We start from the raw sequence: 27,753 nt of genomic DNA, 5'->3' as shown, positions 1-27,753 counted from the left end.
AGCTGCTTTAGGTAACATGGTACACAGATGCATTTTGAATCTAGATGAAGACACTGTGTGGTGGATTTCACTCTTATGTAGAGGTTAGAATTTCTTTCATTTTGCTTAAATTTCAGGTTACAGATACAGTGCGAGGATTTATTTGCTCTTAATTTGACCCCTAATTTTGTATTTATAGAGTGACATACATAGTGAATATAGGTATGAATGCATTCTAAGTGAGAGATATGACAAATGTATTTTAAATGTGCTAGAGAAACTGTCTACATTTTTTCTATGTAGCAAATAACCTCATTCCTTTTTTTTTTTTTTTTTTAAAGATTTCATTTATTTATTCATGAGACACACAGAGAGAGGCAGAGACACAGGTAGAGGGAGAAACAGGCTCCATGCAGGGAGCCTGACGTGGGATTCGATTCTGGGTCTCCAGGATCACGCCCTGGGCTGAAGGCAGCGCTAAACCGCTGACCACCCCGGCTGCCCCTCAGTCCTATTATATATTTTTATTTGTTTTTTTAAGTAGGCTCCTTGCTCAGCATGGAGCCCAATGTGGGGCTTGAACTCACGACCCTGAGACCAAGACCTGAGCTGAGATAGAGTCTAATGCTTAACTGAATGAGCCATCCAGGTGGCCTTCAATTGTATTTTAGACTTAAATTTGATACAGTGAGCTTAAAATAAAACATGTCCTTTTGGTAGAATCAACTTGTTTCATTACTGAAAATGACATAAATCCATTCTATTTATTTTCAAATTATGGTCAATTCCCCATACTTTCAAACATGTAGTCAAACCATTAATTACAAAAGGGAAAAGGTACTTCCAAAATGAACAGATATGTTAAGATACCAAGTTAATATCACCAATCATCAAACTGATACCATGTATCTCCCAATGTAATGCAATGAGAAGCATGTAACATCATCTACCGTAGGTTTTTTTTTTTTTTGCCAAAAACATTTAACCTGAATCTAATCATGAAGAAATTATCACACAAATCAAAATGAGAGAAATTCTGAAAGACAAAATTTCAGTACCATACAAGTCATGACAAGTTAGGAGATTATTTTAAAGAAAACTAAAGAGGTAACAACCAATTCCTGTGAATCCTTTCAGGATATCAGTATGGGATTGAAAAAAAAAGGTTACAAAGAACATTTTGGGGGAAATCAGAATACACACTAATGAGTATTAGGCATTACTATTACTATTTTATAAAAATATTTAAAGGTAGACAAATATTTTCCATTCCTTTAAAAAAGTAATCTCTATACCCAACGTGGGAGCTCAAATTCATGACTCCCTAAATCAAGAGTCATTTAGGAATTATTAAATCAACATTAAATTTTATTGAGTGTGATAATGGTATTATATATAAGTAGGAAAGTATCTTTATTCTTAGCTGATACAGACTGAAACACATGTAGGTGTGGGTGGATCATATTTACAACCTACCATGAACTGGTTCAGAAGAACCAAAACCCAAGTACAGCTGACACTGGAACAAAGGTCTGAACTATGTGGATCCACTACTTATACACAGATATTTTTTCTATATAGTTTAGTACTATTAATATATTCTCTTCCTTATGACTTTCTTTTTTTTTTTAAATGATTTTCATTACATTTTATTTCCTCCTTTTCTTACCTGACTGTAAGAATGTATTTCTTACATATATATACAAAATGTTAATTGACTATTTATATTATTCAAGAGTAGCAGGCTGTTCAGTTTTGGGCGCATCAAAAGTTATATGTAGATTTTCAACTGTGAGGGGGAATTGATGCCCCTAACTCCCACACTATTCAAGGGCTAACTGTATACATGTAAGTAAGCATGGCAAAATGTTAACAACTGGTACATCTGGTTAGAGTATAACATAAAAGGTGATCACTATCCTACTTCATCACCTTTTCTATTGATGTCAAATTTTTCAAAATCAACAGTTGGGCGTGGGGTGGCGAATGTGGTTAACCCACATGTATCAGCAGTCTGTGTCTAAAGTGAGAATCAGGGGTTCCTGGATGGCTCAATTGGTTGGGCATCTGCTTTAGGCTCAGGTCATGGTCCTGGGGTCCTGGGGTCCTGGGATCAAGCCTCACTTCAGGCTCCCTGCTCAGTGGGGAACTTGCTTCACCCTCTCCCACTGCCCTCCACCCTATCCCCACTTGTGCATGCTCTTAAATAAATTCTTAAAAAATAAAAAATAAAGTGAGAATTGTCCAGAAGTGCTAGTCTAGATGAACTGGAAGCTCCACTGCCATACAAAGTAATTTAGAAATTAAAAAATGCAAATGTATTGTCAGAGAGAAAATTATTTATAACTGAATGACAAATTTTAAGAAACATAAAAAGGGGAGAGTAATTTGGAAGAGGAAGAACACAAATGCTAATAGCCTTATTTATGGCAGAGGTGGGACAAGCTGGGGAAAGAAAGAACTAGAATAGTCAGGAGGGCAAAGGGTGTGCCAGGTGATGGGACAGAAAGAGTAAAAGCAGAGCTGGGAAGGAGGGTGGTGCACACAAACCAGTAGTATGGATTAATAAGCAGGACCTAGTTAAGGGAATCAGAGGAATTTATATGGTTGAGTCACAGAAAAGCCACTATACTATAAAGCAGTGGTTTCAGAAGAAATCTAAATAGTATCCTTGTAGGGAAAAGGGAATGTGCTCTGATAGAATCAGGAAAGATAGAGATTGGGGCAGCAGTGTCAGGTGACCCTCTACTTCTGCTCTCAGTTGATGGGTTGAGACCTTTAAGAGATTCTAAGGCGTATTATTTAAAAAGTGCACTGCTATGAAGGATATTAGAGCCTTCTGCATATACAGTAAAAAGAGTTAAGTGGTTGTACTGTGGTATTATAGTACAGTGCATGAAACACATAATAGATGATTTTATTTTTATTTTTTAAAATTTTATTTATTTATTCATGAGAGATCGAGACAGAGACAGAGAGAGAGAGAGAGAGAGAGAGAGAGAGAGAGAGACACGCAGAGACATAGGCAGAGGGAGAAGCAGGCTCCACGCAGGGAGCCTGACGTGGGACTCGATCCTGGGTCTCCAGGATCACACCCTGGGCTGAAGGCAGCGCTAAACTGCTGAGCTACCCAGGCTGCCCTAGATGATGATTTTAAAAAAGGTATTTATCCCATCTTTCCTAGAAAATTCTACCTCAGGATATTCAAATTGTTGGTGAGGGAAAAGTATCCCTTTACTTATTTTTTTCTTAAGGTTTTATTTATTTATTCATGAGAGAAAGAGAGAGGGAGGCAGAGACACAGGCAGAGGGACAAGAAGGCTCCATGCAGGGAGGCCGATGTGAGACTCAATCTCGGGACTCCAGGATCACACCATGGGCCGAAGGTAGGCGGCAAACCGCTGAGCCACCCAGGCATCCCGCAAGTATCCCTTTATACGTAGATCTAACTAGTAAATCAAAGAAGGATAAAAGGAGACCACTATCATTTTGTAACTGTGATGAAATACTCTAAGGCACTGATGATAAATGGCTGTGATCATGGGAAACAGACATTACATACCTCTCTTCACTGATGTAAACGTTACTATCTATGAGGTAGCTTTGCCTAGCATTTTAAAAAAAAGAAAGAACACCTTGATCTCATTAAGTCTCTAGATCTCACTCCTTATTTATAGGAAATACAGTGGACTGAAAGAAAACAGCAAATACAAGAACACCATAGGTATCCCATCAATAAAATCCAGATGGTATGCAACTTTACAGGATAAACTACCTACTCTTCCCCCCAACAAACTGCAAGGATGAAAACTGATTAGAGGGAGGAGAGTCATAGTAACATTTGAGGTATATGGACTTCATTTGGGTCCCAATTCCAAAAAATTCATAGTAAAAACCAATTGTGAGAAAATTGAGTCAATCTGAACACTGATAAGGATATTAAGGACTTTAAAAAGTCACGGTAATATTATCATTATTATGTTTAAAAAAGGCCATCCGAGATACATACTGCAATATTTACAGATGAAAATGTAGACTAAACGAGATTGGGCATGAGTCAACAACTACTGAGGCTGGGGGAAGGAGTACATAAGGGCTCACACGGTTCTCCCTACTTCTCTGAATGTGAAAAGTTTTTAAAATTAAATATTCAGATTTTTAAAAGATTTTGTTTATTCATGAGAAACACACACACAGAGAGGCAGAGAGACACAGGCAGAGAGAGAAGCAGGCTCCATGCAGGGAGCCCAATGTGGGACTTGATCCCAGGACTCCAGGATCACAGCCTGGGCCGAAGGCAGGCACTCAACCGCTGAGCCACCCAGGTGTCCCAAAAATTATTCATATATTAGGAGACTAGAGAATGCTGCCTCTTCAAACTATGATACACTCTCTACCTCCAACTTTGAAGACAACGAGAGAAAAATATATTAAGAAGTTTGATTATTATAGCTGACCCCCACACAGTTGAAAATCTGCCTAGAACTTTGGACTCCCCCAAACTTACTTAACTACTAAGAGCTTACTGTTGCCTTGAAGTCTTACCTATGACACAAAGAAGTGATTAACAAATATTTAGTATGTTTTATGTATTATATATACTGTATTCTCACAGTAAAGTAAGCTGGCGAAAAGGAAATGTTATTAAGAAACCATAGGGGGGAAAAAGCCACACCTAAAGTACTTTACTGTATTCACTGGAGAAAAACCCCAAAACCCGTGCAATTCAAACTCATGTTTTTCAGGGTCACCTGTACTACTGCTTAAATATTAAACATAAAGGTGCCTTCCAACATGTATGTTACAAGTTTGACATTAGTGTATGGAGATGTTCATAAAGGTTTAAGCAGTATTCCTGTCTATCTATAGTTTACCTGAATTGTTTCCAAAATCCTCTGGGCACATAGTATTGCAGTCGAGAAGCTGCTAAATGACCAAAGATGACTTGAAGGTGCCTTAAAACACCAATATTATACTCTTTCCTATCCTCTGTTTTACTCAGTGCTGGTTTGTCTTCAAATTGTTGAGGATATCCAAATACATCATCTCTGGGATCAACATTGCTCTAGAAATGAAAAAATACTAGTAAGTTAATCCAACTTTAAAGTACAGTAAAATATGTTGAGACAAACACCAGTTAGTGAACAAATGATTAATCATTTCTACTATTTATTTCCAAAGCACTTAACTTTCAATTAAAAATTTTTAATTTAAAATATTAAGGTTTATCTCCACCATTCCACAGAAGAGTTGTCAGAAAGGAACAACCCTATGTATCAGAAAGGGAGATAATGAAGGCAACGTAGCAGAGTATGGTGTTTGACACAGACTGAACTGGACGCCAGTGCTGATACTGCCACTTAGAAGTTGTCTAACTTAGAGCCGATCAACTACTCCAATGTTTCTAAGCTTCAGTTTCCTCATGGGGATGTGTAGCTATGGTGAGAATTATAAAGTGCTCAGAACTGTGAACAGCTGGGATGCCCGGGTGGCTCAGTGGTTAAGCGTCTGCCTTCAGCTCAGGTCATGATCCGGGAGTCCCGGGATCGAGTCTCCCATTGGGCTCCCTGCATGGAACCTGCCTCTCCCTCCGTGTCTCTCATGAATAAATAAATAAAATCTTCAAAACAAAACTGTGAACACTCAATAAAATATGCCTGTTAAGAGTAGCACTCTTAAAAAAAATGCTGGAAAAACAAGATATCACCAATGCAAAAGAATAAAGTTGGACTCCTTTCTAACACGATATACAAAAATTAAAACTCAATACAGAACAAAGACCTGAATGCAAGAGCTAAAATTATGAAACTCTTAAAAACTTTTGTGCAAAGTAATTGAAACCCTTGTATACTGTTGGTAGAAATGTAAAAACAGTGCAGCTACTGCGACCAGTTTCTTAAAAAAAATTAAAAATAGAATTACCACATGATCCAGCAATTCCATTTCTGGATATATGCCCAGACGAAGTGAAAGAAAGGTCTTAAAGAGATATTTGGGCACCCATGTTCATATTCATAGGAGTACTATTCATAATCACTAAAAGGTGGAAGCAACCCAAGTGTCCACCGATGGATAAATAACCAAAATGTGATCTATCCACAGAGTGGACTCTTATTCAGTCTTAAACAGGAAGAAAATTTGGACACATGATACATGTATAACCTTGAGAACATTATGTTGAATAAGCCAGCCACAAAAAGACAAATATGGTATGATTCCACTTATCTAAAGTACTTAGAATAGTCAATTTGTAGAGATGGAAAGAGAGTTGTGGTATCAGGGACCTTTGATACAGAAACAGAAAATATCCAATCCCTGCCCATGAGAAGCTTTCTGAATAGAGAAGAAACAGGAGCACAGGCAAAAATCAAAGAACAAAAAAACAAAACAAAACAAAACAAAACAAAACAAAACAAAACAAAACAAACCTTAAGTGCAGTGAAGTGCCGAGACAACACAGAGCAGAAGGTATTATGAGAGCAAAGATGGGACACTTTATTTAAAATTACATATTTTGTCTGTCTTATTTTCTTCTTGCCAATACAATTAGCATTCTCTCCCTGAGCTTACCTATAACATCCCAGAGATGTGATGGGCTATAGAAACAGAATTTCAATTTTAATTTCTACTCAGAGGAGTGGTTATTAAATGGCTACAGGTATAAACATCCCCACTATGAAGCTTTTTAAAAAAGTTAACAATGGGGTGCCTGGGTGGCTAAGTGTCTGCCTTTGGCTCAGGTTATGATCCCAGGGTCCTGGGATGGAGCGTCATATTGGGCTCCCCGTGCAGCAGGGAGCATGCTTTTCCCTCTACCCCCTCCCCTTTCTCCCTGTTAATGCTCATGTGCATGCTCTGTCTCTGAAATGAATCTTAAAAAAAAAAAAAAAAAAAAGTAAACAACGCGCAGACCCTGATCCCTGGGGTGATGTGGTTCAGTAGATTTGGGGGGAAGAACTGGGACAAGCATATGTTTCAGAAGCCATGTAAGCGTTAAACTACATTAGAGCAAAAAGCTCTGGTGACTCAAGAGAGGGAAGGAGGAAGGAACCACTGAAGATATTTACAGTTAGAAAACATTCTGGCTTCTCTCTGCAGTTCTCACCAACACCACGAACAGGAAAAGATAAAATAAAAATAAACACAGGATGGATACAAACATGACCACAACTTAAGTCTTGCAATATTCTCTCTTTAAAGATCTGTGCCATAGTTACGTCAAATATGATCCGTCACTACAACCTAACTTTTCTATAGCTTTATTGTGCAGTGGATACTTGGTAGGCAGCCTCAATTTGTCATAAGACCACATGACATATGAAGCAGAGAGAAGTTTGTTACCTAAGCAAGAAGAGCTATGATCTGGGGCAAATATAAAAGTAACCTAAAAGCAACTGGCATAGTATAAAACTTGACATAAATTAATTTTTTAAAAAAGATTTTATTTATTCATGAGACACACAGAGAGAGGCAGAGAGATTGGAAAAGAGAAAAGAAAATTGAAAAATTCCCTCAGGAGCCTGATGTGGGACTCGATCCTAGGACCCTGGATCACAACCTGTGCTGAAGGCAAACGTTCAACCACTGAGCCACCCGGGGGGGCCCCAACTTGGCATAAATTAATGGAAATATAAATAAAAATGAGATATAAAAGTAAAAATATAATTTAAACTGTTATAAAAATGAAGATCCTTCATTATGCAAACTCCAAATTATACTAAACACGTCACAGAAAAAAATGAGAATGTGACCCACTGCTTTAAAAATATATAAACTAACCACAATGAGATACCACCTCACACGAGTAAGAATGGAGAAAATTAACAAGGCAGGAAACCACAAATGTTGGAGAGGATGCGGAGAAAAAGGAACCCTCCTGCACTGTTGGTGGGAATGTGAAATGGTACAGCCACTCTGGAAAAATGTGTGGAGGTTCCTCAAAGAGTTAAAAATAGACCTGCCCTACGACCCAGCAATTGCACTGCTGGGGATTTACCCCAAAGATACAGATGCAGTGAAACGCTGGGACACCTGCACCCCGATGTTTATAGCAGCAATGTTCACAATAGCCAAACTGTGGAAGGAGCCTTGGTGTTCATCGAAAAATGAATGGATAAAGAAGATGTGGTTTATGTATACAATGGAATATTACTCAGCCAGTAGAAATGACAAATACCCACCCACCATTTGCTTCGACATGGATGGAACTGGAGGGTATTATGCTGAGTGAAATAAGTCAATCGGAGAAGGACAAACATTATATGGTCTCATTCATTTGGGGAATATAAATAATAGTGAAAGGGAATAGAGGGGAAGGGAGAAGAAATGGGTAGGAAATACCAGAAAGGGAGACAGAACATGGAAGACTCCTAACTCTGGGAAACGAAATAGGGGTGGTGGAAGGGGAAGAGGGCGGGGGGTGGGGGTGACTGGGTGGCGGGCACTGAGGGGGGCACTTGACGGGATGAGCACTGGGTGTTATTCTGTATGTTGGCACATTGAACACCAATAAAAAATAAATTTATTATTAAAAAAACATAAACTATCATGAAAATTAACTATAGTTTAAAGTTTGGTAGCTAGTGAGCACTAGATTATGTGTGTCAGGACATAGCAGTCCGTGATGGGAGACTCCAGCTTTATTTTCAAATAAATGTATGTCAACATGTCCAATGAAAGTACAACATTCTGTCAGAGAGAATGACAGCATCTGGTAGCAGAACAAACATAAAACAGAAAAGCTGAATAAAATTTACCTCATTGTCCTGCTTCTCATCCCCAGACATATCATCATCTACATCACTACCTGTGCCTTCAATTGCAAGAATACCGTTCCTAATGGAGGGAATCATGTAGAGTTGCTGAATCACAGAATTCATGTAACAAGTAGCACCAGCATTTTTCAGGCCCACAAATCCTTTAGGTGGGCGGGGTCCAACAGGTGGCAGATATTCCCACTCTGTAAGTGCTTCACAAGCTGAGAGAAGGGAAAAGATTCCTGTAGCATTAACACAACCATTTTGTTCAGTTTTTAGCTCTGTTAAGATGGTAAGTTAACATTATCAACAGTCCCACTACTTCTTCAGCCAGCTGAAGCAGTACATTGAGTACACATTTACCTCTCGACAAACTGAAGGTATGTGGCAACATGCACCCCTATAGGGATTCTTATCCTACCATTTGAGAACCTGTGTTTTACCTGAGGCTGCTTCTACGGGAAATGTCAGAAGCAGTCTCATGAGATGGTACAATGTTAACTTCTATGTGCTCACTTTACTTTTAGTTTTTATTATTTAGTCATTATGAACTTTTTTTTCAACTTATGTTTTTAAAGTGCCTTCAAATTCATTCTGACATATAATGTTAATATAAATACACCAACGTATTCTATAGCTTGCTCAGTTTTGAAGCATCCTGGAACCACCTGGGATCATACCCAGATTCTGTTGCTTACCAACTCTTTCACCTTCAGGTAAGCTTCTGTTTCCTCCTAATAAATGTATAAAGAGTAACACTTGCTTTGCCTATAATTGCAATGTTATTCTGAGGAGCTAATCAAATAGTGGATTTGAAAGTTCTGTGAGAATTTTAAATCACTGTACATCTCCCTCTATCTGGTATAAATCTGGAAACAGTGTAAATATTATCACTGTCTATGGAACTGGTTAAGTAAATTTCAATTCGGTACACTGAAATGAAAAGTATATAACCAATAAACGGAACTAGACAGATACGTATTGTCGATAGGGAACAATTGTAGATATATTAAGGGGAAAACAAAGTGAAGACACTCTGTATACTATATGCCAATCTGTGGTTAAAAACAAACAACTAAACCAAAAAAGATTTTGTTTCCATGCAGAAATGCTGGAAGGACAGACAAACTGACGATAATGGTTACAGCTATTAAAGAGGAGCTGGGGATTAAAATGGGCAGGAAACATACTTTGTAGCATGTAGCTTTTTTGGTATTTCAAATTTTTACTATGCACATGTACTACTTAAAAAACAAGCAGCCTTTTTGTTTCTGTTATCTTTGAACCTGTGAAGGGGTACTCAGAAGAGGACTTCTGAAAATGCCAATATATTTGGAGTGCTAATGGTCCAAGGCCATGTTGTGGTGGCTTGAAGTGGGGTACTCCAAAACCACAGTGAGCACACAGCTCACCTTAAAATTGAAGGTGTTGATGCCCGAGATGAAGTAATTCTATACAGGCAAGAGATGTGCGCACATGTACAAAGGAAAGGATGACACGGTGACTCCTGGTGGCAAATTGAACAAAACCAGATGAATCTGGGGAAAGGTTACCCATGCCCATGGAAGCAGTGGTATGGTTCATGCCAAATTCCAAAGCAACCCTCTTGTTAAGGCCACAAAACAGAATCTGTGTGATACTGTACCCCTTGAAGGTGTAAGATTATTGAATATTAAATTAATAAATGTGTGATTTGTTAAATCAAAAAACTGAGAAAAGACTCTTCTTTAAGTTAAAAAACCCAAACACCCCACCACACACACACACACACACACACACACACACACACACACACACACACGGTAGAATAAAGGATATAACCTTTAAAGGAGACAGTTTAATCAGAATCTCCTAAAATGTTATTTAAAAATGTCCTTATATTTTGAAATACAATGTATGAAGAAATAATATCACATTTTTAAATATTTACCAGAATCAATTACATCTTTAAGCTTTGTAAGATAAATAAACACTGGTTTTCTTCTCAAATTATTTGTGCTATTTCTTATTATTTTCTTCTTTTTTGGGGTCATTTAATATTGCTTTCACCCTTTTGGAGCTTCAGTTCAGATCTCTATGATCTGGAGTCTATAGTCTATCTCAAGGGCTTCATGTGAGCATTAACTGAGGAAAAAAGCGAATTAGAATGTTATCTTCTCACATTCTAATCTTTAAAGCCAGATTATGAGTTCACATAAAAATATTATTAAAAAGCTTCTAAGAGAGGGCCTGAAAGGTTTTCCAATGCATGCAACACAAGTTTTAAGTTTGAACTCTGGCATTATTTTGACTACTTATCATTTTGTGGTTTGGGTTTTTTCCAGATTTGATGGAGATGAAATTTTGCTAAATACACAAACCCCTTATAGGAAGAAATTTAGAAACACTTGAAAAGTTTTCTGCATCAAGGCTCTTCAATTATAATGCTGTTAAATTATACACTCATTTCCTACAAATGTTAAACTAGTTGCTGAAAGAAAAACATGAGTTGAAGATGTTTACTGAAGGAAAAATAGAAAAATAGAATTTGAACACATTAGAGAATTATCTGTCATCACAACATTGTATTTTAGTATACTTACTTGTTATTGCTGTGCCAATGTAATACATTTCAGTCAAAGAATCTACTATCTGTTTGAGATTCCTCACACAGCCAACAGCTAATGCTACAAGTAACTCAAAACCAGCATTAATGGTAGCTGGGGAGCTACAGACTGGAATTGCCTGTTCAGCAGGCAGTTCTCCATTTCTCATATATTGCAGGTAAACATTGGATGCAGGGAAGATGAAATCATCAATTAATTCCTATAAGAGTTGAAAAAAGGATTGTATGTTAACAATTACATATGTATATTATATAAATAGTTATATTTTATAAAGGTTTATACATATGACACAAAGTTGTATGTATGTGAATGTATGTATATATACATTTCTCTTTTGAGGAAAGTAAGAAATGACTCTTGGAAGGAAATAATGTCAGAATTAAAGATAATTAAAGATAATCTGAGAAAACTTACTTGGATTTTCTAATAAAAAGATTCCGCTTTAAGGAGAAGGAGAAGCAGGTTCCCTGCTTAGCAAGGGCTCCATCCCAGAGTCCTGGGATTCTGACCCAAACCAAAGGCAGATGCTTAACCAAGGAAGCTACCCAGAGACCCCAAGTTTACCCCTTTAATCTTATGTATACCAAAACTCATTTTGAATAAAAATAACATGTACCAAAATGAATACTTTCTGCTTCCTAACTATATGCGTAAAGAAAGTCATTAAAGAAATATCACAGACGAGATGCAGCCTTACAAATAGGTCTGTCTTGGGACGCCTGGGTGGCTCAATGGTTTAGCATCTGCCTTCGGTTCAGGGCATGATCCCGGAGTCCTGGGATCCAGTCCCACATTGGGCTCCCTGCAGAGTCTCCTTCTCTCTCTGCCTATGTCTCTGCCTCTCTTTGTGTCTCTCATGAATGAATAAAATCTTAAAAACAACAACAAAAAAACCCCCAAATAGGTCTGTCTTGTTTTAAATAGACCAATAAAGTGAAAAATCCAGATTTTTTCTTTTTAAAGATTTTATTTATTCATTCATGAGACACATACACAGAGAGACAGACACATAGGCAGATGGAGAAGCAGGCTCCCCATAGGGAGCCTGATGCAGGACTTAATCCCAGGACCCCGATCATGCCCTGAGTTGAGGGAGATGCTCAACGACTAAGCCACCCAGGTGCCCTGTAGAGATTCTTAGAAAGCAGAAACAAAAAAGGTCAAGATAATATACCAAAGACAGGATATTATAAGCCAACCAGATATATTTGGAAACAAACATTTAGGAGGTTATGATATCTGGTGTAGGACAAAACTTACTTTAATGAGATTAGCACCTCCTTTTTCACAACCAATATGATACTTTTTCTCAGGGGTTTGAAAGGCCAGTAATTCTTTTGTTACCCCAAGGTGGCCTTCTAAGATAGTCTCTTCAACACCTGTTTCACCTGTTCTTTTAACATCATCCTGCCAAAGAAAAAACAACAAATGCTTAACTTATGGAAGGGAGGAATGGAGGCAGAGAGGATCCACAATTAGAGAACTAGACATACATGTAGTAGTCCCCCCAAATGTTTCCATTCTTTTAAAAAAATCCACACACACACACACACACACACACACACACACACACACACAGAGTCCAGTGTAGTTAACGTAGTGTCATATTACTTTCAGGTGTACAGTAGAGTGATTCAACACTTCCATACATCATCCAGTGCTTATCATAAAAAGTGCCCTCAATTCCCATCACCTATTCCCCTCACCCCACTCACCCCCCCTTTGATAACCATCTATTTGTTCTTTATAGTTAAGAGTCTGTTTCTTGCCAAAGCTTTCCCTTCTAGGCAAGAGAAGTTCTCTTCAGAACTTTCTCAGGGCAATAAAAGCTATGAATCTCTTCTGAAATAAATTCCCATACAATTCTGAGTAAAGAGTATCCAGTGTTAAGAGTTAAGTGATAGTCTATACACACGGATTTTCGAGGAGAACAATTCAAACATTTTTGAAGATGAAAATTTGCAAAAAGGCTCAAGATTCTAAAATGGAAGAGGCTGAAAAAAATCAGTATTTCAAGTTTCAAGTAAAACAAAGCATTTTATAAAACTTGTTAGGCATTCATTCTGTGAATCATCAGTTCCTAAGGCCCACCATCACAGAGTATATTATCTGGTCTTTTTTATTGTTTTTTGGTGTGTTTCACCTAACCAATGTGCTCAAAACTACAAACTATTAACAAAAAACTCTATCAATACAATAAACACAGTATTAAAGGTAACTTACCCTAATTCTTTTAAGCCAATCAATTTCATTATTGAGAAGAACTTCAGCATTGGGTATATTAATATTACTGTTGTAAGCATAATTAAGAAGGTGCCTTAAGAGGGTGAAATAGTCGCCTGAATGCTTAGCTCTCTCTCTGGCTGTGCTCTGAAACAATAAAGTAGAATAATGTGAATTTACATGTCCATGCTCAGAAGCCACTTTTTAAAAACCTAGAGTTAACTAGAGCAGAGGACTAAAACAGTATGGAAAGTTACAAATATTTAATAAATATAAGCTGTTCTAACTTGAATATAAGCTAAAACCATAAATTCCTGAATGCCTTGTTTAAAGAATTAATCACATTAAGAAGCATATTAAAAAATATCTCACCCCCAACACGGTAAAGAGCAGAGTAATGAAGAAAAGTAGAGGCCTGTGTCCCATGCAACATCTGGTGCACATTAAAAAGAACTGCTCCTGTGCCACCTGGCGAACAGTTCTGAAATAAAAATGTTTCACATTTAACATATTTGCATGAAGGAAAAAAAGAAAGATTCCAACACTGATCTCTTTTGGGGGGATGAGTGGAGTGGAATAAAGGGTATATTATAAGTAAAGATACAAGAATACAAGGTAACACTCCCTTAAGCTGGCAACATAGAACAGATGAACATAGGCTGCATGGCAAGATCTATAACCTCAAATTGTCATAGAGGGATGCCTTGTAACACCCCTTTCTTGGAACAAGATGGAAGATGGAAGTGCTCCACTGGATACATCTTATGGACACTGCAAACTACATTTAATGGAAAACTATCTTGTTTCTGTCTTTGCGCTAGCCAACAGAGAGCTTAGAGCCAAATTTATAGCTCAGTGTAAAGGACATGACAGCATATTTTTCATATACTAACCTCCTCCCCTGGGATATATCTAGGTTTCTGGAAAGCTGTACATAGTCCTCTATAAACCAGGACTTTAGAAGCCTTCTGGGTTGAATTTGATGGAACCCAAGTATACTGAAATCAGGAGTACCTAAGTTTTCTGAGGACAAAGTCCTTAACTTTTATTAGATTTTCAAAGGTGTATGTCATTTACACTGTCCTATTTTATTTTTTTAAAACTTATGTATGCAGCCCAAATAAAGTAGGATCTATCATATTTGTATTTGTCATTTTTTGGTGAAATCTCCCCCATACATGCAGGCTTCTATAATGCTTCCAAAGAAATACATGCCTATCAATCAATCCTGCGGCCTCTATCTTTACATCATACTCAAAATCTCATTTCTCACTACTTCTAATATTACCATACTTCAAGTTACTGTCATCTTTTATTTGGATTAATAGTCTTATTTTTCCTGACAAGTTAGAATTTATTCTCAACAAAGCAACCAGAATAAACTCAGAATGTTAGTAGCTAGAGCACATCATTCCTCTGCTCAAAACCCTACAATGGGATGCCATCTCAAGGTAAAAAACAAAACAAAAAACCCAAAAAACCCACAAACAAGCCTCATGTTGTTATAATGACCTATAAAATCCTAACAGGCTGCCTGTTTAACTTTCTGACCTCAACTCCTATATAGCTGCCCATCTCTTACTCACTGTTCCAGTCACACTAGTTTCCTTGCTATTCTTTAACACATCAGGCATGCTCTGGCCTTGGGATATTTACATCTGTTGCTCCTTCTGCTTAAAACACCTTTCCCCCATTATCTACATGGATCACTAACTTCCTCTTTCAGAGTTTTGTTTAAATGTCACTTTCTTAGGAAGCTTCTCTATCTTATATAAAACCAAACTCTGATTCTCCATTACTTATCACCTTCCCTGCTTTCTTTCCATAGCATTTATTATTATATAACATACTATATATATTTTTTCCCACATGTCTGCCCCTTCCCAATCCCTAACTTCTGTAGTCTGTAGACTCCAAGAAGGCTGACATTTTATCTATTTACTGCTATATCCCTAATAGCTAGAATAGTGCCTGATACATAATAGGTACTTGCTAAATTATTTACCAATGAGACTGCCTAACCATATTAAAATCGAACACTACTTATATTTCAGCATCAACACTTTCTGTAAGCTGACTCCCACTAATCTCCTTTACAGTATTATCCTGTACTTCTCTTTCATACATCAAACCAGACTACTCAGCTTTTCTCTGAAAGCACTACTCCAGGGGTGGGAAACTCAAATGCCTTTGTCAATCAGAGATAACAAAGGAGTTAAATAGGTAGGATATAAGGCAAAAGGAGGTAGAAGGGGCAGGAAGAAACATAGCCACATAAAGGAATTTAAAACCAATTGTAGGTGATTACAGTAAGTTCAATGTTATGATGTGTAAACAGACCTCATTTAATATGAACAGAGGTCTGGGAGACTTCCCAGAAAATTTACTAGAAAATGTGGCATTGCGGGTGAAACTTCTAAGTAGAAGCAAGGGCCAAATTGAGGTGTTTATAAGCCAAATGTAAATGTTTAGACTTAATTAAAAGGCAATGGGAAGGCATAGAAAAAAGACTTTTTAGGAGGAAAACAACATGATCTTGCTTGGCAAAGATCATGCTGTTTGCAGTGTGGTACCCAGATTAGAGTAATAACTTAGTAGTGCAGCACTGGGGTGGGAAGATTAAGGATACTGCAGTTGTCCGGGCAAGGAGTGCTGGTTGCTTAGACAAGGGTAGAAGCAATATGGAGGAGGAGAAGGAAAGTATATGGAGTCCAACAATACATAAATAAAAACATCATAATGGGGAGTGTAGTTGAGGGGCAGAACCGCCAATGCCCATCTTCCATTTGTATGCATGTAAGTCTAACTCAAACATTCAAACATGAGCTCACATGTTACATTCTACATAGAACCTTTACTCCTGCTCTTCTCAGGTAGAAAGTAACTTACTCCTCTTCAAATTCCCAGAGTGCTTTGCCGTTTATGACACTAATTACTCTCTCAAAGCTCTCAAGTGTAAAAACTACATTTTGTGACTACTTACTTTCGTTGCCAAGCATCAATAGGGACTCAAATTAATTTGCTCACGGATTATAATTATACAGAGTATAATTGTGTGGCAGAAAGTTAAAACTCAAGAGGTAGAACATTGCCCTATAACTTCAGCCTTAGTTCTGCCAGCAGCAGTCTACTTTGGCGTTACTACAGAATTAAGAAGAAAACATATGTGGGAAATGCACAGTACATGGATATACTGGTTAGTAATATTATACAAGTATAAACTCTGCCTGAAGGGCAGCATCGTGTATGCAGGGACATAATCCAGTATCTGAAACCCTTGGGATTGGGTTTATGTGGGGATTCAGATTTTGGGAATGCCAGGATGCCTGGGTGGCTCAGTGGTTGAGCACCTGCCTTCTTAGGGCATATGATCCCTTAGCCCTGGGATCGAGTCCCATATATCAGGCTCCCCGCCTATGTCTCTGCCTCTCTCTGTCTCTCATAAACAAATAAAGAAAATTAAATCCTGTCAAAGGATTTTCTGAATTTCAAGGAAATTACCAAGGAACTTCTAAAATAGTATCCCTTTCAACTAAATCATTTAATAGCATCCTCTAAAACAAGTGAGTTATATCTATTCCATTAACGTACTATTTTTTTTAAAGAAAAAAGCTTTATCACTAGGTTTTATTTCAGCACTTATATTTTGACTTTACATTAAAATCATCATTGATTTCTGGTCATTGCTAAATGACATGAGAGAATAATCAAAATGAACATTTTCTGACTTTTCACAAAATGTATGTAAGATAGATTAATTACATGGAACAGTGACACTAATTAGAGCTCCAGTTTAAAAAGTTACCTCATGAAGGTCAGGATTATAACATGAGGATGGAAACCAGTATTTTCTACAAATATGATGGACTTGCACAAAAAAGAAGTCCAAAACAAAGTTAATATCGTTGATCAAATGATCTTGAATTGAAAATGAGGGCTTTATATAGTTGCTCTTTATTCTCATTATAAAATGAAAAAGTTCTTACCATAACCGTGCTTGTGAATTTCACACTGAATTAATGATTTCTCTTGAAACAAAAAGCCCTGAAATCTACCTATCCACGATAGGAGGTGAAAATTATAACTGAAATCTTACAAACCAGATTTAAAAAATTAGAGAAAAATTTACTTTGAGGTTTAATGTTGCCATTTTACAGGTACTAAAACCAAAGTTAGGTCTAGGGAAAATATGGTTAATTTCCCTAATCATTATTATGCTATAGGGACAATAAATATTTTATTTCTGGTCTGTCTGCAGACAGAGTGCAGATTTCTGGGATAAATTCCACCAGCCTAAATTTATTTCTGCATAACAAAAGATCAAGTTTCTTATAATTAAGAAAGATACTTACTTGCTGTGACAGTGCAACAGTAAGTCAATAATGAATGTCTGCCAAGCCTTTTCTTTACTAAGAGCATCTAAGGCTGTCGGAATCAAGGCAAAACATAGCGTCATCACTTCCAGTGCTTCACAGCAAACCTGTTCATCTTCCAAGTCTGGCTCATTGCCTGCATTGGTCTGTAAAATTATGGTCAAAGGCAAATTACCTAGAGATGCATTTAAGAAAAATCTCAGACAACTGGAACTTAACTTACAGACTCACTTAAACCATTTGGCGTCAGCCTCTCTACCTACAACTTGAGATTCGTTTAAGAATAGTACGGGAATGACTAAAATAGACAATGGAGTTTAATTCTGTTATTTTGTTACATCCCAAGGAGCTATGAAGGAGCACACTGAGAATACCACCTGCTTCTTTGTCCTTCAGGCTCCTAGGGATCTTCTGAAGCAACCATCATTCCTTTCTCAAGAGCTACTCTAGCACTGCAGAGTTGGGAACTTATGACTAAATGTAGTATACCTACAATGAAACTTTATTTCGAAAGCAATATTCTTGGACAATTGTTCAGAAAGGTTCTGAAGGTTTTACAACCGAAAATATACTTGGGTGGGTAGCTAATAAATTGTAATCTGACTTTATCGAAAATTAGTAATTATAATACATGCCTAAAAAAGAACAAGTAAGCATTCAAATACTAGCTGAGTGGGGGTGCCTGGGTGGCTTGTCGGTTAAGCATCTGCCTTCAGCTCAGGTCATGATACTGGGATCCTGGGATAGAGCCCCACATTGGGCTCCCTGCTCAGCAAGGAGTCTGCTTGTCTCTCTACCTCTGCCCCTCCTCCTGCTTGTGCTCTCTAATAAATTATCTTAAAAAAAGAGAAAAAAACTTATAAAAAGGAAGCTCTACCAAGCCCAGAAATTGCTATAACTTAATTTCCGCTTCTAAATATGCAGCTGTGATTATGAGAGGCAAGTACATGTAACAGGAAATCAAAGAGTCAAACACAGCCTTGCTTATGTAAATAATTTGCTTAATCTAAGGGAAGGTCAGAGATGATACCTCATTTGCTGACACTCTTTCTACTTTTGACTGCTTTAAGAGCATCAAAAATACTTAACTGCCAGGACACCACAGCTGATAGTTAACTAAACCAAAATTTACATAGGATAGAAAGATGATGAAAGAAGAACGAAGAGAATAGGGAAAAGCAAATTCAGTAGATCATATCGGACTCTAGTGAGAAGTAGAAAAAGATAGTTTCATCATATTTGAAAAACAAGCTTTATGGCAGGATTCTGCAGTACTGTATTTCCTAAGTAAAATTTTACTATATTCTCCATCTTAGCTATAGATACTTTTTAATTTTCAACCATCCAAGATGCAAACGAGTGGATTTTTAAAAATAGCAGATGTAATGATTCAGCCTCACACACAATTAAACAACATTTATTTAAAAGGAAAATATTTCGAGGTAATTCTTACCTTCTCATAAATTTTAGTTATTTCTTCATTTGGGCTAAATACTAGCTGTAATGCCCCACATCCTGATGCCCAGATGATTTTCTGAATAGCTCTAATTACACAGATATCAGGCATATATCTTGAAGCCTGCAAGACAATGAGTAATAAAAATGGTTTGATAAAGTATTGGAGTAAAATAACTGGAGAAGAAAAAATGTTTCTCCTTGTAAAATAAACAGGAATGGCCATGAGGCAGTACTATAATCTTCATGTTCCCAAACTGCTATTCCTGTTTGTTTTTTTAACAGCAGTACCACAAAGTATGCTCTTTAAGTTATTATATGGCCCTACATTACTTTCAGAAGAATATTAAAGACTATAAAGATGATCCCACCAATCTACATTCTACTCGGTTTTTCCCCATGAAAAAATGAAAACCAAGTCCACACAAATGCTTGTACAGAATCATCATAGCAGCTTTATTCATAGCCAGAAAGGGGAAACAATCCACATGTCCTTTACCAAGTGTATGGATGTGGAATATTCTTAATGAGATACTACTCAGCAGTAAAAAAGGAATGGACTGATGATCCACACAACACAGATAATTCTCAACATCATTATTCAGAGTGCAAGAAGCTAGACATAAAAGACCACACACTGTATGTAGAATTATATCTATATAAAACTGTAGAAAATGGAAACTATTCTATAGTGACAAGAGATCACTGTTACCTGGGGTAGAGGGAAGAGGGGAATGTAAAGGGACATCACAGAGTGATGGAAATGTTCTGAGTCCTGATTATGGTGATGGTTTCATACATACATGCCTTTTTTTTTTTTTTGAAGATTTTATTTTTTATTTTTATTTTTATTTTTATTTTTAATTTTTTGAAGATTTTATTTATTTATTCATGAGAGACACGAGAGGCAGAGACACAGGCAGAGGGAGAAGCAGGCTCCATGCAGAAAGCCCGATGTGGGACTCAATCCCAGGACTCCAGGATCACGCCCTGGGCCAAAGACAGGCGCTAAATAGGCAGCGCCACCCAGGAATTCCCATACATGCTTTTGTTAAAATTGAATTAGACACTTTAAGAGGATGTTTATTGTACAGAAAGAGGATTCAAACTGGAAAATACTAACGTTAAATATTATATAAAATTCATGTTAGGGGAACTCTAGACTGAGAAAGTGATTACAGTGAGTGGGCCCACGAAAATTCAGTCTTGATTAAATTGTGATAAGGGTTATTTCTTAATTAAACAGAGGGCCAAAAGTAGAAAAGATCTTGCAAGATTTCACAGCTTAAAATTCTTAATACTAAGTATTAAAATATTTAATACTAACCTCATCAGATATTTGCTGAGCAAGACGAATGGATACATTTCTAAGCATGCACTCAGATGATGGATTAGGAATGCTCTGAAGGGCACTCTGCAGCACCACAGCTTGATCATGAGTAACTTGGTTGACCTGAAAAAATGTAACCATTTGGTTTGAAGAAAGTAATTTGTACAGAACCAGACCCAACCACTTGCTCTCCACCCATCACCCCTCCCTCAGAACGACACACATACATATACATACACACACACACACAGTCAACCGGTGATTTACACAAAAAGCGGACCATATTGCCAAAAATAGGGCCTCCACTTTTTCTTGTGCAATGTAGTGCTAACATGTCCCTCTGCAAACACCCATTCTAGATCAATTCAATTCCTGTCTCTACATGTGGGCTCAGTGTATCTTACGGATTTAAGTAATAAACTGATGGTCCCAACCCTATCTAGAGACTCAATAAATTATCCCAGATCTCTCACATGGGCTCTTGGGCAGATCCTGCTCTGCTTTCCCCTGGTCATCATTTTGTTCTTTGAAAAGGAGAAACATTGAGGAATTTCAGTAACAGATCAATCTATCTACCTACCTACCAAAAAAATAAATAAATAAAATAAAATAAAAAACAGATTAGTTTTACATAGCCAGGCCATTCTGACTACCTTTCCAGTTGTAATTCCCTTTCTCTAAACTGTAAATGATATAAACCCAGGCCCTTTGTTTTTCTTTACTGTTTTAATGGACAGTTCCTAATGTATATAAAACCAGAGAGAGAGTAGTATTATAAACTCTCATGTACCAGCTTCAATAATTATGAACAAAGGACCAATAGTGTTTTATCTAACCACTCTCCCTCCCTCACTTTTCAACCCCAGGATTATTATCATTTTTTAATGTTTTAATTTATTTGACAGAGAAAGCACAAGCAGTGGGAGCGGCAGGTAAAAAGAGAGGAAGAAGCTGACTCCCTGCTGAGCCAGAAGCCTAATGAGGGGCTAGATCCTACAACCCTGGGTTCATGACCTGAGCCAAAGGTAGACATTCAACCAAGTGAGCCACCCAGGAGCCCCAATCCCAGAATTATTATTATTATTTTTAAAAGATTTATTTATTCATTCAGAGAGAGAGAGAGAGAGAGAGAGAGGCAGAGGGAGAAGCGGGCTCCATGCAGGAAACCCGATGTGGGACTTGATCCGGGGTCTCCAGGATCACGCCCTGGACTACAGGTGGCGCTAAACCGCTGCGCCACGGGTGCTGCCCCCCAGAATTATTTTGAAGCAAGTCCTGCGTATCATATAGTTTCCCCTGTAAATATTTTAGCAATTATTAAAAATAAAAAGGGATGGGGCACCTCACTTAAAACATAACCATAGTATCATTATCATACCTAATTACAAGTGCTATAATATATGCAGTATTATTCCATATCACATATTTAATAATAATATCACATATCTAATCACCATTCCAATTCCCTGATTAAGACCCAAGCCATTTATAAAAAAGAGAATCTACATTCCTGAAGCCTTTATCTTCTGTTGGTTAATTTAGTAAAACCATCACTTGTGATCAACATAGAAAACTTCAAATTTTAGTCAGAATTAAGTGCATAGTTTGACCTCTCATAAGTAGACACTGGATTCTGGCATGCCTTGAGGACTTTTGGTGAGATGGATTAAGGATGCCACCAAGACAAAAACAGAGTTGGAATAAGCTCAGAACTAGAGGTTAAGCCTATCAAGGTGGGAAGAGAGGCTGGCAACAGGGTAGTAAATCAGTTAAAGCTTTCTTACTACCACGTTTATCTTCATCCATCTGCCAGGTACAAGTTAGTAAGAGATCCATATGGAGTTTTTATCAGGCTTAAAGGAGCAGGGAGGAATTGTCCTCTTAGAGTACAGTCAGGAAATACCATTTTCACTTTTCATACAAATTTAATAGACGAAACCCTCTAAATTAAGATTCCACTAGAAAGGAACTCGAAATATCCTGAATCAACTCTGAACTCGAACTTTAAAAATTACCATTTATTACTATAAATAAGATATTTTTTAAAAAGTTGTTACCGATGTCATGGGATTCACGCCTTCTACACCTGGCTGACAAGCTTCTGCCACAGCTCGAACATGGCCATAGCCAATGGCAGTTAGCAACAGTTTGGCTATTTTAAGAGCATTGAGGTAAGCACCCCTTCGAGTTTCCATATCTGCATTTGGTAGGAAGTTATTTCTGGTTAGCATGCTCAGGACAAGGGGTAGGCCACCACTTTTTAAGAAGTGAAATTGAAAATCAGACGAGTCATCAGCCAGGGGTGCACCAGCAGGCATTAACAAGGCATAGACTACCTGGAAAAAGAAAAGGATCATATTAAAAGGGTTTTAAAAAGTAACTTCTATTTTTCCTATTATCATTGTTAAGAAATTCTTGACCATTTAAAATATATTTCAAATTTTCAAATTTTATCCATGTTCTTCACATTACCACATAAAAAGAGAAGTTCAAAGAATATGAAATAAATTCAAAAGGGAAAATACCAACCTCTGTTAGGTACAGCACTTGTGAGGCTGAAGGACCAAAGAAAAGGGAGTCAAGAGACGGACTAAGGCTGCTTTCTCCAAGTTTGGCATGGTCTAAACAAATAGCTCTTAATTTTTCTATTGTTGTGCTATCTGAAAGAAAACAAGATAGTCTAAAACACAACACAATTCATCCATTCATAGTATTTCACTTTTGATATTTTGAAAATTACTTCAGTGTGGCATAACAATCAGTTCATTGAGTTATATAGGCTCATACTTCACAAGACTTAGCCAGATCTGGATTGATTTAAAACAAGAAAAAAAACAAAAAAACCCCACCATCAACCATGACTCCTATCAGTCAACCCAAACACAAAGGAGGCAGTCTCCACCTAATCAGAGACCTCAAATCAACACGCCTCCTCAGCCACTAGAAACCTAAAAAATACAGTACATTTCAGAAGAAAGAATTCTTACTGAAACTAACAAAAGAGAAAAAGTGAGAAGTCTTCCAACTTCTCTACTGTTCACCTTTATGACACTATGCATTAACTATTTTATTTTACTGAATATGAGCTTAGTGGTACCTTAGGAGGTGAATTTTAAAACAAACAATGGTGAAGAAAAAAAAGGAATATAGGCGCACCCTTTGCCTAACAGCACGGCCCTTCTCTTTACTGAAAGACCTACATTCGGGATGCCTGGGGGGCTCAGCAGTTGAGCGTTTGCCTTTGGTTCAGGGCGTTGGAGGAGTCCCTATCAGGCTCTCCTGGAGGAGACTGCTTCTCCCTCTGCCTGTGTCTCTGCCTCTCTGTCTCATGAATAAATAAATAAAATCTTAAAAAAAAAAGGGGGGGCAGAAAGAAAGAGAAAGGAAGCAAGAAAGACCTACATTAGTATCTGTTTTCATTAGCCACAAGAAATCCAAAGAGGATTTTCACTTTTATGAAAAGGTAAAAACAAAAATAGTGTTATTTGTTTCGCAGAGTTGTTAAAGAGGCAATGTGCACCCTCAAGCAGGGAAGTGGCCCCACAAAGCTCCTTTCCTGGGAATTATACTCAGTATCAAGCCACTAGAGCGTCAGGCTGCCTCTGTGAGCTTGTGCTTTATCTTATTTTGTGGATCCATTAGAACAAGATGTGGCTTAAGAGGTTACTTTTTTGGGTGTGGGAACACTCAAAATAGTTTCCCATAGGGATCCCTGGGTGGCGCAGCGGTTTGGCGCCTGCCTTTGGCCCAGGGCGCGATCCTGGAGACCCGGGATCGAATCCCACATCAGGCTCCCGGTGCATGGAGCCTGCTTCTCCCTCTGCCTGTGTCTCTGCGCCTCTCTCTCTCTCTCTCTCTCTGTGACTATCATAAATAAATTAAAAAAAAAAAATAGTTTCCCATATAAACTAATGGTAACTGCTTCTTTGTGCTTTACATCATTTTGGCTTACAAAAGGTTGTTCATAGGAACAATCTACTTTTGAGTAGCAGGAGAAACCTACGGGGATTAATGTTTACCTCCAAGCACAGGACTTTTTTTCTTCCACCCATGCTACTAAAATACAAGTTTCTGACTTTCTTTCATTTTAAAGATTTTGAGAGACAGAGCACATAAGAGCATGAGGGGAGGGGCAGAGGGAGAGGGAGAGAATCTTAAGCAGACTCCGAGTTGAGCATGGATGGAGCCCAATGCATGACTCAATCTCATGACATAAGCCAAAACTGAGTTGGACACTTAACTGAGTTACCCACGTACCCCTACATTTCTTTCAAATGACAGCGAAAAGATACAGTTAAAAAAATACCCATGATGCAATTTAGCATTAGTTACCATTCAAACTTAAGAATAGTCAATCAACTTTAGAAAGTACCTTGTTATCAAATTATTTCCAAGGTAATGTGTTATGATTAAAATACCACTTGATAACTAAGATTGCTTTAGAAATATTAAAATCTTTTTTCTTGGGATCCCTGGGTGGCACAGCGGTTTAGTGCCTGCCTTTGGCCCAGGGCGTGATCCTGGAGACCTGGGATCGAATCCCACGTCGGGCTCCCGGTGCATGGAGCCTGCTTCTCCCTCTGCTATGTCTCTGCCTCTCTCTCTCTCTCTGTATGACTATCATAAATAAATAAAAATTAAAAAGATATATATATATATATATATAAAATAAATAAAATAAAATCTTTTTTCTTGAAGAATAAAGATAAATGAAAATTACTATAATTTCCATAGAGTAAGGTAATTTTATATGCCTGAAGTAGCCTAGAAATAGCAAAATCTTCCGTTTGTGGGGGACCTAGCTAACTCAGTTGGTGAAGCAGATGACTCTTCATCTCGGGAGTTGTGAAGTTGAGCCCCAATGTTGGGTACAGAGATTACTTAAAAACAAAATTTAAAAATCTTGAAAGAAACAAATCAGTTGTGTTAAAATCGTTAGTTTTCCCTATTCTGAAGGGACAGTGAAACATAATGTAACTAAATAAAGTCTTGTTTTATTTTTTATTTTTATTTTTTAAAGATTCTATTTATTTACTCATGAGAGACACACACAGAGAAAGGCAGAGACACAGGCAGAGGGAGAAGCAGGCTCCATGCAGGTAGCCCGATATGGGACTCGATCTGGGGTCTCCAGGATCACACCCTGGGCTGAAGGCAGTGTTAAACCGGTGAGCCACCCAGTCTGCCCAAATATTAAGTTTTATAATCTAACATCTGTGAATAACTTCTCAGGTAATGAGAATATTAAATGTAATGAGAATATTAAATATTCATCCCTTATATTATTTTTAATTGGTTTTTAAATCGATAGTATGTTATTTTACCAGTTTAACCTCTCATTGGGCATGTAGTTTTGTCTCTATATTTTTTTACACTGAAGATCCTAGCAGCTCAATCTTTGCAATTATTTATTTCATCAGGAAAAAAAAAATCCTGCAAGCAGAAAAAGCCACCAAGATCCAAGACTTTTAACATATATCACCAAACTACTCTCTAAAAACAAACCAACTGATAGGCTTTATCTGAGAAAGTCTTGCTTGGTTTAAAGATATTCTGAGTGAAGGATGAAGGCAAAAGGGAGCCGGAGAAAAGAAACAAGTTCTAAGAAAAGGAAGGCATGAATACTAAACAAATCATTTAATGTTGTTGCATTTTATTTTATTCAACTGTGCTATGTAAACCAAATGATCATTAATGGCTATTCCAACTTCAGCATTCATGAATCTAAATGATTCCAGGTCCCCAGTTAAATAGAGAAAAATTTAAACCATCCACAATACTGTCATCCAACTATAGTTAAGATTTTAGTTTACACCCTTCCCGTCTTATACAAAGATACCTAAGCCTAATCAAGTATATGGCTATAGCAATGTATTATTAAAATTATAGAAAACAGTGAATAGCAATATAAACCTATATATGTTTACAGTATAAACATTGGAGCCCAAATGTCTACATTTGAATCTTAGAACTGTCATTTAAGTTATGTGTCCCTGGTTAGGTAGCTTGATAGCTGTCTCAGTTTCTCCATCTTTATATTTTTTCGTTTATTGAAAATATTTTATTTATTCATTCATGAGTCACACAGAGAGAGTGGGGCAGAGACATGGAGGCAGAAGAAGGCTCCACGCAGGGAGCCCGACATGGGACTCGATCCCGGGTCTCCAGGATCACACCCTGGGCTGCAGGCGGCGCTAAACCGCTGCGCCACCAGGGCTGCCCTCATTTTATTTCTTTAAAGATTTTATTTATTTATTTATGAGAGATACAGAAAGAGAGAGAGAGAGAGAGAGAGAGAGAGAGAGAGAGAGGCAGAGACACCAGCAGAGGGAGAAGCAGGGAGCCTGATGTGGAACTCTATCCCGGGACTCCAGGATCACACCCTGGGCCGAAGGCAGATGCCAAACCGCTGAGCCACTCAGGGATCCCCACCCCCCTTTTAAAGATTTTATTTATTCATGAAAGACACACACAGAGGGAGAGGCAGAGACACAGACAGAGAGAGGGAAAATTTTTAAATGAAAAAAAAAAAAAAGTTAATTCCTTCATAGGCATGTTTTGAGGCTTAAATGAAGTGCTTACAATGGACTTTGGCATATTTGAAGATATTAAGCAGACTAAACTTCTAGGGGAAAGGGGGCTGAAGATGCACCTCGGTGGCTCAGGGGGTTAAGGCAGCTGCCTTTGGCTTAGGCTATGATCCTAGGGTCCTGGGTTGGAGTCCTGTGTCAGGCTCCCTGCTCAGCAGGGAGTCTTTCCCTCTCTCTGTGTCTCTTCCCCCACTTGTGCTCTCTCTTTTTCCAAAGAAATACATTAAAATTAAAATTAAAAACAAAAAGGAAGCATTGAAAGGGAAAAGCAACTCATTCTGCTTAGTAAAGCAGTACACATTTTTATTACTCAGTATCAAGGAAAATCTTTTCCCAATGCACGTAGGGAAAGTACAGAGGAACTACTGACAACAGTATAAATTACAAAAGCTTAAATTACCTACAGAGAAGACTGGGGATGTTCGAAGTTTAACAGCAACT

At 37.7% G+C, this 27,753-nt stretch overlaps 1 protein-coding gene across 4 annotated transcripts in view; it reads right to left on the bottom strand.

Moving 5' to 3' along the window:
- Positions 1-27,753, bottom strand: part of USP9X (ubiquitin specific peptidase 9 X-linked) — a 487,376-nt gene that overhangs the window by 24,450 nt on the left and 435,173 nt on the right. For all 4 annotated transcript variants that reach the window (XM_041740837.1, XM_041740836.1, XM_041740839.1 and 1 more), the window contains 11 exons: positions 23,252-23,382; positions 22,780-23,058; positions 20,720-20,845; positions 19,391-19,516; positions 17,917-18,083; positions 13,937-14,045; positions 13,565-13,711; positions 12,602-12,748; positions 11,318-11,540; positions 8,736-8,956; positions 4,854-5,044 (listed from right to left, as the gene is read on the bottom strand). In XM_041740837.1, coding sequence (XP_041596771.1) covers positions 4,854-5,044; positions 8,736-8,956; positions 11,318-11,540; positions 12,602-12,748; positions 13,565-13,711; positions 13,937-14,045; positions 17,917-18,083; positions 19,391-19,516; positions 20,720-20,845; positions 22,780-23,058; positions 23,252-23,382 — 1,867 coding nt within the window. The remainder of the gene's footprint in view (positions 1-4,853; positions 5,045-8,735; positions 8,957-11,317; positions 11,541-12,601; positions 12,749-13,564; positions 13,712-13,936; positions 14,046-17,916; positions 18,084-19,390; positions 19,517-20,719; positions 20,846-22,779; positions 23,059-23,251; positions 23,383-27,753) is intronic.

Source organism: Vulpes lagopus, chromosome X (assembly GCF_018345385.1).
Source record: "Vulpes lagopus strain Blue_001 chromosome X, ASM1834538v1, whole genome shotgun sequence".
NCBI classification, from domain to species: Eukaryota; Metazoa; Chordata; class Mammalia; order Carnivora; family Canidae; genus Vulpes; species Vulpes lagopus.
Note: the sequence above shows the minus strand (reverse complement) of the source record. Positions and strands in the feature narration are given on the sequence as shown.